Genomic DNA, 12,544 nt, shown 5'->3' on the forward strand with positions numbered 1-12,544 from the left:
CACCAAATTTGTGACTGAAGAGGGGGAGTAGAGGGAGAGGGTTTCAAATACTTTCTTTCTATAGCATGCCCACGGTTTAGTCTTCCATCTCGTTGGACAATTAGAAGGGATTGTATTGATTTATTTAACTCCATGAAGAGTGTGATGAAGAATTGTTTTGAAAAAGATATAAGTAGAGTTTGTTTGACGACAGACACTTGGACTTCATTGCAAAGGATATCTTATATGGTTTTAACAGTACATTGGGTGGATGATGAGTGGAGGTTGCAAAAAAAGATTATAAATTTTTGCCCAATATCCGCTCATAGAGGTGAAAGCATAGGTCAAGCCATTGAAAAATGTCTTCGAGATTGGGGGATTGAAAGGGTCTTCACTATTACAGTTGATAATGCATCCGCCAATAGTGTTGCCATTGAATATTTGAGAAAAGAATTGAGTCATCGAAATGCTTCTGTTGCAAATGGAAAATTTATTCATATGAGATGTGTTGCACACATTCTTAATCTCATTGTGCAATACGGTATTAAGGATGTTTTTGTGTCTGTGGATCAAGTTAGAGGTGCTGTAAGGTATATAAGAGCATCACCATCAAGGTTGACAAAATTCAACCAACGGGTAAAAGAAGAAATGATAGATAGTAAGGCTCAATTGTGTTTAGATGTGCCTACTAGATGGAACTCAACATATATGATGTTAAAGGTGACCGAAAAATATGAGCGTGCATTTGAATCATATGTATGTGATGACCATAATTTTTTTTCTTGACCTTACTGCTAGAGATGGAGTTCCTACATTTGATGATTGGGAAATTGTTCGAAGAATTATAAAAGCATTAGAGCCTTTTTATCATCTTACATTGAAGGTGTCCAAATCTTTGCATATTACCTCTCATTCATTTTTTGAAGTATTGACGGATGTGCATTGTCTTTTTTATAGGTGGCAAGATTGTGGAGATCTAGACGTAATTTCTATGACTTCCAAAATGAGAGAGAAATATAATAAGTATTAGGGTGAAGGAAACAAGATCAACATGCTAGTTTACTTGGCGGTCATCTTTGATCCGCGATGTAAAATGAGTTTTTTGAACTTTGGGGTCAACTTGCTTTTTCCTAATGTTGCTAATGACATTATGAAAATGATTGATAAAGATTTGCATTGCATGTTCAATGAGTATTCTTCTAATGCCGAGAGAATTGAATTGTTTGAAAGTAGATCTAGTTCTTCGACAAATCTTTACAGTTCAATGGAAATAGATTAGTCAGAAATGAAAATGGGCTTGGCCAAACAAAAATACTTTAAGAAAAAGAAGAAACAAGTTGGATTAGAAAGCAAATCTGAGTTGGATAGATATTTGGGTGAGGATGAAGAAGTAAACAATTTAAGTTCATTTGATTTACTATTGTGGTGGAAAATGAACAATCCAAGATTCCCTATTCTTGCACAAATGGCTCAAGATATTCTTGCTATTCCTATCTCAACAGTTGCCTCAGAAAGTGCATTTAGCACGGGTGGACGTGTTCTCAATAATTTTAGAAGTTCTGTAACTCCTCTCATGGTCGAAGCTTTGGTTTGCACACAAGATTGGCTTCGGAAATCTAATGATGCCATCAATCTTGAAGATTATTTTTATGAACTTCAAACAATGGAAGATGGTAATATATAAATTTTAATTTATAAAATAAGCTTTTGTATTCTTTATATTAGTAAGCATTCCCATAATTTAACTAACACTTTTGTTTTTAAATTTGCTAGACTTATCCAAAATACCCGAAGATCAAGAAGGTAACATACTTAGCATTAGTTTATAAAGTTAAATGTTTATTTAATTTATTTTTGAATTTTTTTATTATTTAACTAACTCATTCAATACTTTTACTAGATGTTTCAAGATTATCAACGGTGTTTGAAGCACAAGAAAAAACTTAAACGTTTCTATAATGGTTTTTGAACTGATGTGTTATTGTTATTAGTTTGGTTTGGTTTGTTATTGTTGTTGGTTAATTGGACTTTTGTTGTGTTCTTTTGGTGTAGGTTTCTATTGTATTTTGGACTTTTGCTTATGTTTTTTTTGTATTATAATGTTGTTGTTTATTTCGACTCATGCTATTTACTTGGACTTTTACTTATGTTTTTTATTATAATCTTTTGTATTATTTTTGTGGTTTATTTGGAATCATGTTGTTTATTTGGGTTGATGTTGTGTTGCTTTTATTTATTCACTTATTTACTTCAATTTTTTATTGTATGATCATGTTTAAAAACTTTAACGTAAATTATTTTTTGAAAAATTACATAAAAATAAACAACATTAATTTGATTTTATTTTTAAATTTAACTCGAACAAATATATTCGATTCGATTTAATTCGAATTCTATCTCACTCGATTCGATTCGATAAAACTTCAAATAAAGTTTGGATGATAAAATGAGATTCGAAAACTCGATTAACTCGAAAATTTTTGATTCGATTCGATTCGATCGAATGCTCACCCCTAGTTATGACTATCACTGATTTGGAAAGTATGTTATTCTCATTCTCATTTTATGCAATATTATGGCATAATTGATTTTATATGACTATTAAAAATGTGATGTTTTGATACATCGGGACAAAATGTGAATTGCATGTCAAAACATGCCTATATGATACTATGTGACAAGTGATTCAATAAGTAAGATTCACATGCCTAAAGTTATATTTTGTAATAAAGTGAAAATATGTTCATTGTGGCCATATCACATGCATAGGGTTAGGATATGTGTAAGGAGGAAGATTTGGCAACTTGTCTGTGAATTTGGTGGTTTCATCCAAAACCTACATGGTAGCTTGTCTGCAAATTTGGTAGCTTAATCCACAACCTACATGGTAGCTTATATATTAATTTGGTTGTTTATCCACAACCTACATGACAGTTTGTCTGCAAATTTGGTGGCTTAGTCCACATATATATTGGAGTGTTTGGTTGGATGAGTTCTGGGGAATTCTTTTTGGAGTGTAGCGATGATGGGTAGGAGCTTTTCTAAAAAACTTGCACCGATTTTTTAAAAGCTCTGCATTAACACCCTCATGCGTACTGCAATATGTGAAATTATGTTGTTATATATAAATTTTGTTATTTTATGAAATGTATGTTTTGATTACTGGTTGTTACCCAAGTTAAGACTATGTGGAATTAAGCCATATAAATTCACTATAATATTTTGATTTCTATACTGAATTTCTGCTTAATACTTGAGTTAAGACTCACACTAAGCTTAAAAGCTCATCCCTTTAGTTTCATAACCTTTTCAGGTGATTCATGGACATAGGACTTGGATTCAGCTTAGAGAGGAGCTTATGGGATGGATTTTTAATAAATGGTTAATGAACTATTGGGTTTGTTATTTTGGACATTGGACATTGGACTTTTATTAGGTTATTTTTACTTTTAAATTTTAAACTTCCATGCATGCATGTTTGATGAGCTTACAAATAATTTGAATTGTGGTTATTTAAATTATTTTTATTTTCACTTAATTTTAACTAAATTTATAATTTATGATTTTCTAAGTCTTTTCAAAAGCCCATTGCGAAAGATATTTACCAATGGATGTTTTAAAAATGTTGCAAACTTCTTGTTTTAATGACTTAAGACGATATCTCAACGAACCATTGAACTTTCCAAATATTTGTGCTTTAAAGTGTTTTTCAAAAACTAAATTACTTAGTATTTAAATTTTAGAGTTTTTGTAAAAACAACTAGAACCTAATTGTTGTTTTTTAACAGGTAAATATTTTCAACGGTTTTAATGTGGCTTTCGAAAATTTGGTCATAATGCCTAAGCCGGGTTTAGGGGATTACAATACTTGCACTTGAAGAGCGTACTGGCATACACAAAGTGCATCCTGGTGCATAAGCGCATAATCCCATTCACAGTCCAATAGTACGGCATGCCAACTATATTCGACCCATTCCAACTAGTTAATAGGGTATCAATATTCAATTACACTTTCTACTTAATACACATCACTTTTCAGTCACATTCACTATTATAATTCAATTCCTTAACATATCATGTGTATTTCATATAATTCAATACACATTCACACTCAATTCCATAACATATATCATATTTCAATAATTCATGCTATTTTATATTTTATTCAATTTAGTCCTTTATTTTGTCAATTAATATTCAAGCTCAATCCAATAATTCATTTTATATCTAAATATTCACCTTGAACTTCTATATTCAATTAACATGAAAATGAAATCAATTTAAATGGCCTTAAATCATAAGCGTACAAATTGTGATCTCGTGTCACTCAACGATGATTTTTGCTTTTCCATTTCCTTTTGATTATTCGATGTTGTCGTTAGCTACGGATAATCATAAAACATATCACATAATAAAATTCCACCCAAATCACAATAAAATGTCAATTTTACATATTTTATAATTTATTTAATTTAGTTCCTAAAACTAAGAAAAGCATAACTTGCAATTTAGGGCATCGTATTAAAATCTGATTTCACCAAAACCAATTAAGGACTCTCTATTTTCTATTCCAACCAACAATTTATGACATTTTTGCATTTTATTAATTTTAGTCCAAAATGTATGAAATTAACAATTAAGCTAATTTAGTCCTTTTCATATACTAAGCTTAATTTCTAACAATTTAACACCCAAACCATTCAATTCTCAACCATGGAAACTTTCTAAAACTATAGTTTCACAAATTAGTACATAGGTTAACTAAATCAAGCTTTCATGATTCAATTTCCACAAAAATCAAAGAAAAATGGCTAGGGGCTTACTTGAAATTGAGGCCAAAAGCTTGAAAACCCCTAATAATGGCGTCAAGAAATTATTTCTTTCATAGAATAAGTTGGAGGAGATTAATTTCTCTTTCTTTCCACCGAATTTTCATTTATATATTAGGATTAAATTGTTAATTAACTTAATAAACCATGTTTTAACTAAGGGTGCGTTTGTTTGCCATGTTTTCCTAATTTTACGGTGTTTGGAAGCCTGAAAACATTTTACACTTGGAAAGTTTTTTCCAAGACACAGGTAATATGGCCTCAATTTAGGTAAAATGTCTTACCGATTTCATTTCCGTAAGATATTTTCCGGAAAATCCCTTCCTCCTTCCATCCTTCTCCTTCTTCAATCTATCTTCCCCTCACGAATTTGCAGGATCTAAACGTCCCAAAGTTGGCCCATCGTCGATATTGTAAGTATCCCCTTCTGTCTTCCTTTTTTGGTAGCTTGCATGTGGTTATGTCGAATTGGGAATTTTTATTGTTCTTTCTGGTATCCCCTTCTGTCTTCCCCTTCTGGTAGCTTGCATGTGGTTATGTTGAATTGGGAATTTTTATTGTTCTTTCTGGTATCCCTTTCTGTCTTCCCCTTCTGGTAGCTTGCATGTGGTTAAGTCCTTTCACCACGGTGATTTTTTTCCAGAGTACAAATGGGTTTCAATCGTGTAGCAGATTGGGTTCGGCTTCTTTGCTTGTAATAATATGGAGTTGTTTCCTTAGCTTGACTTCCATGTCCTGCTTGCTTTATGTGCTTTTAAATGTTAATTCCGTCATTTCAAGGCTAGTATTGAAATTGTATTACTTTGTTTATCTTGCAAGCCTGCTTTTGTAAGTGATATATATATAAGTTTAGGTTTTATATTTGATAATTACATTGAATTGGGTTTTTGGTAAAGTCTGTAGCTTTATTTATTTTTATTTAAAAAGAAGAATGAGTTATTGGTTATATTCATTTGGTTGAAAGCTGGTGAAGAAATTAGATTTTTATTATGTTGAAATTTGAATGGAATGTTGGAACTTTTTTTCTTTTAAAGTTAGAGTTGCTTAAAAGCTCGGTTAAACATGTAATGTTTAGGTTTTTCTAAGACTTAGGTGGATTTATGTTATCCCATTCCAACTTTATTCTACTTTATGGCATCGATCTTATCAGTGCACAATGAGAAATTTTAGAATGATGCTGACAGTCTGGTCTCGATTGTTTCAGGGAGCTGCTAGAGCTGCTGTTCAATACTTGGGTTACACACTTGGCCTCTTTATTGTAGGACTGTTCGGCATTTTGGTACTTTTTTCTTATTTTATTTTCATATCCACATGACACATGGATAGCTCTATCTATGGGGCAACTATAGCTAATCATATGTTTTCTGTTTGAGAAATAATTTATATTCACAAAATTATCCACCTTAAGCTGTATGAAAATGGATTATGGCTTTCTTTTTATCGAGCTTGTTCATGAATGATGATTCTAAGAATTTTTTGTGACTATCCATTATCTATTACCCATTTGATAATTCTCGGTGACCAACCAAAGCTCTTACATGGCCTTTAATGTATGCAAAAGAGTACTACTTTATGTAATCCATATACCGTCATCTAATTTCTGGCTAGCATGTGAATTTACTTCAGATATACATATTTATTTTATGTTCTCAATGCTAAACGGGGTATGAATTGTATCTCATTTTGGAAGATTCTTTATGCTTACACTTGTTTGATGGAGTTATATGTATCTGCACAGGTTATTTGTTCTCCTTAAGCTATGCGAGGTTGATTGTCTAGTACCATATTAATGGGTGTTTTATTTTTGTCTTAATACTTATATATATTAGTACTGACATATTTCAGTGCATTATTTCAGCATTCTTCGCGTTTTAAAATATTTTTCACATATATATAGTTTTTTTTATTGATTATAATACATTTTAATATTTTTCATATATATAATTATAGTCTAACTTTTTAGTTTCTTACTAAATTATATGTTATATACATGTAAATATATCTTAATTATATACATATAAATTTAAGTTTTAAGATTATTAATTAGGTTGAATAATTTAATTTAACAACTTTTGATTTTAAATATGATTATAGAAAATTAAAAATGGTTAATATAAAAATTTTAAAAATTGTTTTAAAATATCAAAATTTTGTACTTACCAATACAAGTTGGTATTGACTGAAACAGGCTGAAACGCATCGACATTTTGACCGAAATGGTATGTACCAGCCGGTATCAGTACGGTGCCGACTACCATGTTTGCAATACTTTTTTATTTAACAATCTTAGTCCCTCCATCCAATTTTGCTATTAGAGTTCTTGACGTGGCAATTATAAAAAGATAAAATAATTTTTTAACCCTTAATGTTTATAATTTTTATTAATTTAGTCCCTACTCTTTAGAAAATACATAAAATAAATTCAAAGTCCTAAGATTTACAAGAAAATAATTTAATAATTGATTTTTTTTGTATTTTTTCAAGGATAATCTCATATCAAACCACTTATTTAGATTTATGTTTGGGATTAGAAATATATACAATTTAGATTTACATTTGAAATCTGTGTATTGTGTCAAAGTTAGAGTCGGGTGGATTGGTGTTTTCCTATCAATAAACCTTGCATTTCTATCAAACGATGTTGCAGATTATTTGCTGAAATGTTTTGATAACGTGAATGAAAACATGCACATATGAAAATCTTGCATCTTTTTTGTAGTGATCAAATATTTGTGTGGCATTATTTTGTGTAGATGGATCGTAATCAAGATCAAAATGCAATTATCGGAGTCGTGGCTTCAGTTTTAGCTTTTGGGGCTCTTTGGATTAAAAAATTAAAAATTAGGAAGGAAATTGCTTCTCACCCTCGTGTGAATCGAGACTATGAAAGAGAAAATTATATTCATAGTATTTTATATAGTGGTGACCAGCATTGTATTGATGTGATAAGGAGGAGCCCGATTGCCTTTTTAAATTTGTGTGATATTCTTAGTAGGAATAATTTGTTACAATCAACTAAATCTGTGAACATTAGGGAGCAAGTAGTTATATTTTCACATATAATTGGTCATAATGTAAGGTTTCAAGTGATTGGATCTAGATATTATAGATCAACTGAGACAGTTCACCGTTACTTTGGGGTTGTATTGAGAGTTATTTTGAAATTGTATAAACTAGTTATTAGATTACCTAATGAGTCAACTTCTAGTGAAATCAGAAACAATCCAAGGTTTTATCCTTATTTTAAAGATTGTATTGGAGCATTAGATGGAACTTATGTTCGTGCATCTGTTCCACTTAGCATTCAAGGAAGATTTCATAGCCATAAAGGAGGGATGACACAAAATGTATTGGCTGCCATTACATTTGATTTGAAATTTTCCTATGTTCTAGCTTGTTGGGAAGGTAGTGCACATGATTCTCGTATTTTCAGTGATTCACTTTCATGCCCAAGAGGATTAAGAATTTCGGAAGGTAATAATTTTCATTAATTACCAAATAGTTCTAGTAAGCTCATAATTTATTAGTATTAATTATGTTTTGTAACATTGTAGGTAAATATTATCTTGCTGATTCTGGATATGGCATCTAAAAAATGGATATATTACCCTATATCATGGTGTCCGATATCATTTAAAAGAGTTTAGTGCTCAAGGGCCTTACAATGCAAATGAACTCTTTAATCTTTGTCATTCATCATTAGGAATAACTATTGAATGTGTTTTTGGGGTTTTGAAGAAACAGTTTCATGTGTTAGATGCTGAACCATTTTGGAATTTTCAAACACAAGTAGATATAGTTTTGGCTTCTTGTATCATTCATAATCATATAATGGGAGTTGATCCTAATGATTTACTTAATCAAGGATTATACGAGGAGCCTGAGTCTGATTTGATAATACCAACTCTTACAGAGCGAGAAGAAAGAGAAGAAGCAAGAGAATGTTCTGCTAAGAGAGACGAAATTGCACAAACTATGTGGACTAATTATATGGTTAGAGATATTAGGTAGGTTTAAGGCTTAGGGTTATTGTTTTTATGTTATGTATGTTTAGTATTAAAATTTGTTTTTTTTTCTTAATATTGGTTGGATAATGATAGGTTCCATTTTAGTTTGTTGGATTTTGAAATTATTATGTCTTGAATTTGTTAGATATTGATTATGTTTTAAGCTTGTTAGATATTGAATTTATTATGTTTCAAGCTTGTTGGATATTGAATTTATTGTGTTTTAAGCTTGTTGGATATTGAAATGATTGACAATGACAATTCTTAATGTAGAGTGGGTAAGGGCAACAAAGAAGAGACCTCCAAGCAATTCAGGTGGACAAAACCGATGAACATCTTTTTCTTGAAATTCTAGCAGAGGAGGCCCAGAGAGGAAATAGGCCTTCTAATACTTTCAAAGCAGTTCCTATTAATCGAGTTGCCGAAGCTATTTCTGAAAGATTTAAAGTCCAATGGGATGCGAAACATGTGGAAAATCATTTGAGGACTGTAAAAAACCAGTGGCAGATTATATGCACAATTCGGGGTGAAAATGGTTTTGGATGGGATAATAACATGAAAATGATCACATGTGATGGAGCGACATATGATGCAGCAATGATGGTAATATATGTATATATATGTTAAGTATATTTCAATTGTTTTTTACTTGTTATTCTAATTGTGTATAATATCCAACAGGCACACAAGAAGTATGAACCGTTTTTGAATAAAAGCATTGATCATTATGATGAAATGGCTTTGGTTGTTGGCAAAGATATGACAACAGGGAGTTTTGCCAAAACATTTGCTGATATAAATTTGGATGATGGTAACCAAGATTCAGTGCTTGTAAACTGCGACAATGAAGAGGCTGAAGAGGTAAGAACAAATGTATCTTCATCTGGTACATCCAAACGTAAAAGAAAAAATGTTCAAGAAAGTGTCGTTGATGAGCAAATTAAATTAGTGGGTGAACAACTTAGCAAAATTGCTAATGCTTCGGAACAATTTACTGTGGATAAGACACCACATCTTTACGAAGAAGTGATGTTGGTGGAGGAAGAATGATTTGATGATGACTTCTTGTGTTCTGTGTTTGATTATCTAGTGAGTCATGAATCTGACGCCAAAGCTTTTTTAGTTAAAAGTAAGAAGCATAAAAAAAATGGCTTCAAAAATTTTCTCAATGATGAAGATATTGATACTTTTATGTGGTCTAATATTAGTTATGCACTTGGACAATGTTGTTATCATGTGGTGTACTACTAATTATGCATTTGGATAATATTATTAATTTCTAGTATTAATTGTGATTTGGAAGCTAATTTATAATTATTCAATCCTTGTTTTTTATTTTTTTTATAATACAATTACAAATAATTTATTCGACTTTGGTTGTTTTCAATTTATGACGGCTAATATTGTAGCTTAATAATTGATTATTATATATTTAATTTGATTTATTTATTTATAAATAAATCATTGCAATATATGTAAAAACAGCTTTTTCGAAAAATATTTTCAGGAAATCAGTCAAACAACAGAAAATATTTTACACAAATTCATCCAAACACCAGAAAAGTAAATCATTTTCTAGAAAAGTAAATTATTTTCCAGAAATCATTTTCCGGAAAACATTTTACTGGCAAACAAACGAAGCCTAAATAAGCCTTAATTTACTTAATTTAATGGCTAATTAATCATACCTTCCACTAACACCCACTTTAGTATGGTATAATTGTTTTTTTGAACCTTTGGTTAATTGTAATTTGAGTCCCCAAACCATTTACTAATTAAAAATCTATAGCGATTGAACATTACAATTTAGCCCCTAGGCCCTAATTAACCACAATTTTGACAAAATTGGTTGTCCAAATTCCAATTCATCTATACTTTAAATCTATAAATATTTGGGCTCGATTTATAGAAATGGAGTCTCAAAACCGCCTTTTCTGACACCACTAGAAATCGGGTCGTTACACTAATATTATATTGTTGCATTTTTGTTAATACGAAGATGGTTTGGAAAAAGAAAACTCTAATTATGCATTGTAAGGGGAATTTTGTTAAGAATCCTAATTTACAATTTGTTGGGGGGAATTAGAGTGGCAAATAGATTGTGACATGTTAGAGATGCATGTTTTAGAAGTGTGATGCACCTTTCTTACTTAGTACCAACAGAGAAACTTGAGGATGGGTTAATTGTGGCCTATGATGTATCTTTTTTTTTTGTTAATGATTAAGCACATATAAAAAAGTACCTTACATGTTAGTGTTGAACATAAGGTAGATGAACCTCAATTTGCATATCCTATTCTTTAGTTAAAGATGCTGATAAAGAAAAATATATAAGTGGTGTGGATAGGGAGAGTGTGACTAGTGTAAATGGTCCAGGGGATAGTGGGTTGGGTAAATCAACTAATGGAGGTGGCCCATCAAAAAGTGTTATAAGTGAGGCATCTAATGCTTGTAGATCTTTTGGGATGACTAGTGAGGAAGAGTTAGAAGATATGTGGGGATAGTACTAATTCATTTTCTGGTAGTAGTGAAGAGGAATTTTTTTCACAAAATTTTGGATTTTAGAGTGGAGATAATGAGATTAGGGATATAAGAAAAAAAATATGCTCATTCCAGAAATAGAAAGAGGAAAGGAAATTTGTCAAGTGATGATGTTAACAAATAGTACAGTTTTGATTTTGGAATTGAGAAGAAAATTGGGAAGGTAGATAAGAACAAGATTGCTGGCAGTGTTGGGTTAAATTGTGCCAATGTTGGATATGATGTCCTAAGTATAGTATTTTTGTATAAGTACACTTGTAATTCTTCGAACAGATTGGTTAATAAAAATATTCATGAATTACATTAATACTTTGTATAGTATCCTTACATACTTTTTTCACGTAAAACAAAATAGAAACGAATGTTGCTCACTGGTTGTCTGATGTTTAACTAATACTAAGCGATATTACATGGTCGGATCGTAATACAGAAAAAAACTTGTATTAGTAGACGAACTTAAACATGCCCTTAATCTAATTGAAAATGAGAAAACCAATTGAAATACTAATATGTTGTCTATCTGGTCCAATTGGGGAGATGATTTATCTTGGGCATTGGAGCGGATGACTCCAAGAATATAGAGACATAGATGTGACTATCTGGACTGATAGAACATCGGATAGGACCCAAGCAGAATAGGTCCTGAATCCATTTTTGGATTTATTCATTTGTGACTTCATAGTGTGACATACCTAAATCCTAAGAGGATGACGGACTATGTATGCATGACTCGTACACTTTGATGTAAGTAAAAGCCTAAGTTCGAATAGATAATGAACAGAAAGTTGGTACGTTGGTTGTATGACTTCTGTAGTATGTAGTGTCATTCACAATAATAGAATTCATAGCCCGAGAAATGGGTAAATGATATCCTCTCATAGGCATTACATGGTTGGTAAAAAGTAAACGTGACAATGAGTCGTTCGTTTTTGTAATGGATGACTTAATCACTATTTGATAGTGATTGACTTTTTATGAAGGAAGATGTAACGGCTATCATGAAATAAAATAGGATCATATTGGGAGAACAAATATTACTCCAAAAGGATCAAGGATATACTATAAGGGTAACACACTCATGACAAGGTCATTGGACTAGTACTGAATAACTGTTTGCGTAATGGAATGTCGTTAGGGAGAGCTCAGTCACGATACTATAGTGTAATGACTTCGTGACTAAATGGGTTT

At 31.2% G+C, this 12,544-nt stretch overlaps 1 protein-coding gene and 1 long non-coding RNA gene across 3 annotated transcripts; both read left to right on the forward strand.

Moving 5' to 3' along the window:
• The first annotated feature begins 1,547 nt into the window (after nucleotides 1-1,547).
• LOC107903098 (uncharacterized) lies at nucleotides 1,548-2,060 on the forward strand. Its single transcript, XR_001685703.2, has 2 exons — nucleotides 1,548-1,782; nucleotides 1,880-2,060. It is a non-coding gene; the product is annotated as an uncharacterized lncRNA (long non-coding RNA).
• Nucleotides 2,061-4,743: 2,683 nt separating this feature from the next.
• Nucleotides 4,744-10,017, forward strand: LOC107904822 (uncharacterized). Of its 2 annotated transcripts, XR_005916466.1 has the most exons (6): nucleotides 4,744-5,221; nucleotides 6,013-6,087; nucleotides 7,562-8,282; nucleotides 8,722-8,815; nucleotides 9,089-9,418; nucleotides 9,497-10,017. XR_005916466.1 is itself a non-coding variant. In XM_016831318.2 (4 exons), exons 3-4 carry the CDS (start codon nucleotides 9,371-9,373, stop codon nucleotides 9,863-9,865), a joined length of 417 nt encoding a protein of 138 aa, XP_016686807.2. In that variant the 5' UTR covers nucleotides 4,938-5,221; nucleotides 6,013-6,087; nucleotides 9,089-9,370; the 3' UTR covers nucleotides 9,866-10,017. The 2 variants fall into 2 exon arrangements, 1 of the variants encoding a protein (XP_016686807.2); XM_016831318.2 differs by lacking the exons at nucleotides 7,562-8,282; nucleotides 8,722-8,815 and having other exon boundaries at nucleotides 4,938-5,221.
• The last annotated feature ends 2,527 nt before the right edge of the window (nucleotides 10,018-12,544 follow it).

The sequence above is a fragment of the Gossypium hirsutum genome, chromosome D07 (assembly GCF_007990345.1).
Source record: "Gossypium hirsutum isolate 1008001.06 chromosome D07, Gossypium_hirsutum_v2.1, whole genome shotgun sequence".
NCBI classification, from domain to species: Eukaryota; Viridiplantae; Streptophyta; class Magnoliopsida; order Malvales; family Malvaceae; genus Gossypium; species Gossypium hirsutum.

Excerpts from the sequence above, each read along its gene's own strand:
- LOC107904822 (XM_016831318.2), top strand. The coding sequence starts at position 9,371 with ATGAAAATGATCACATGTGATGGAGCGACATATGATGCAGCAATGATG. Across the intron at positions 9,419-9,496 it reads CATATGATGCAGCAATGATG|GCACACAAGAAGTATGAACC; the intron begins GTAATATATGTA and ends AATATCCAACAG.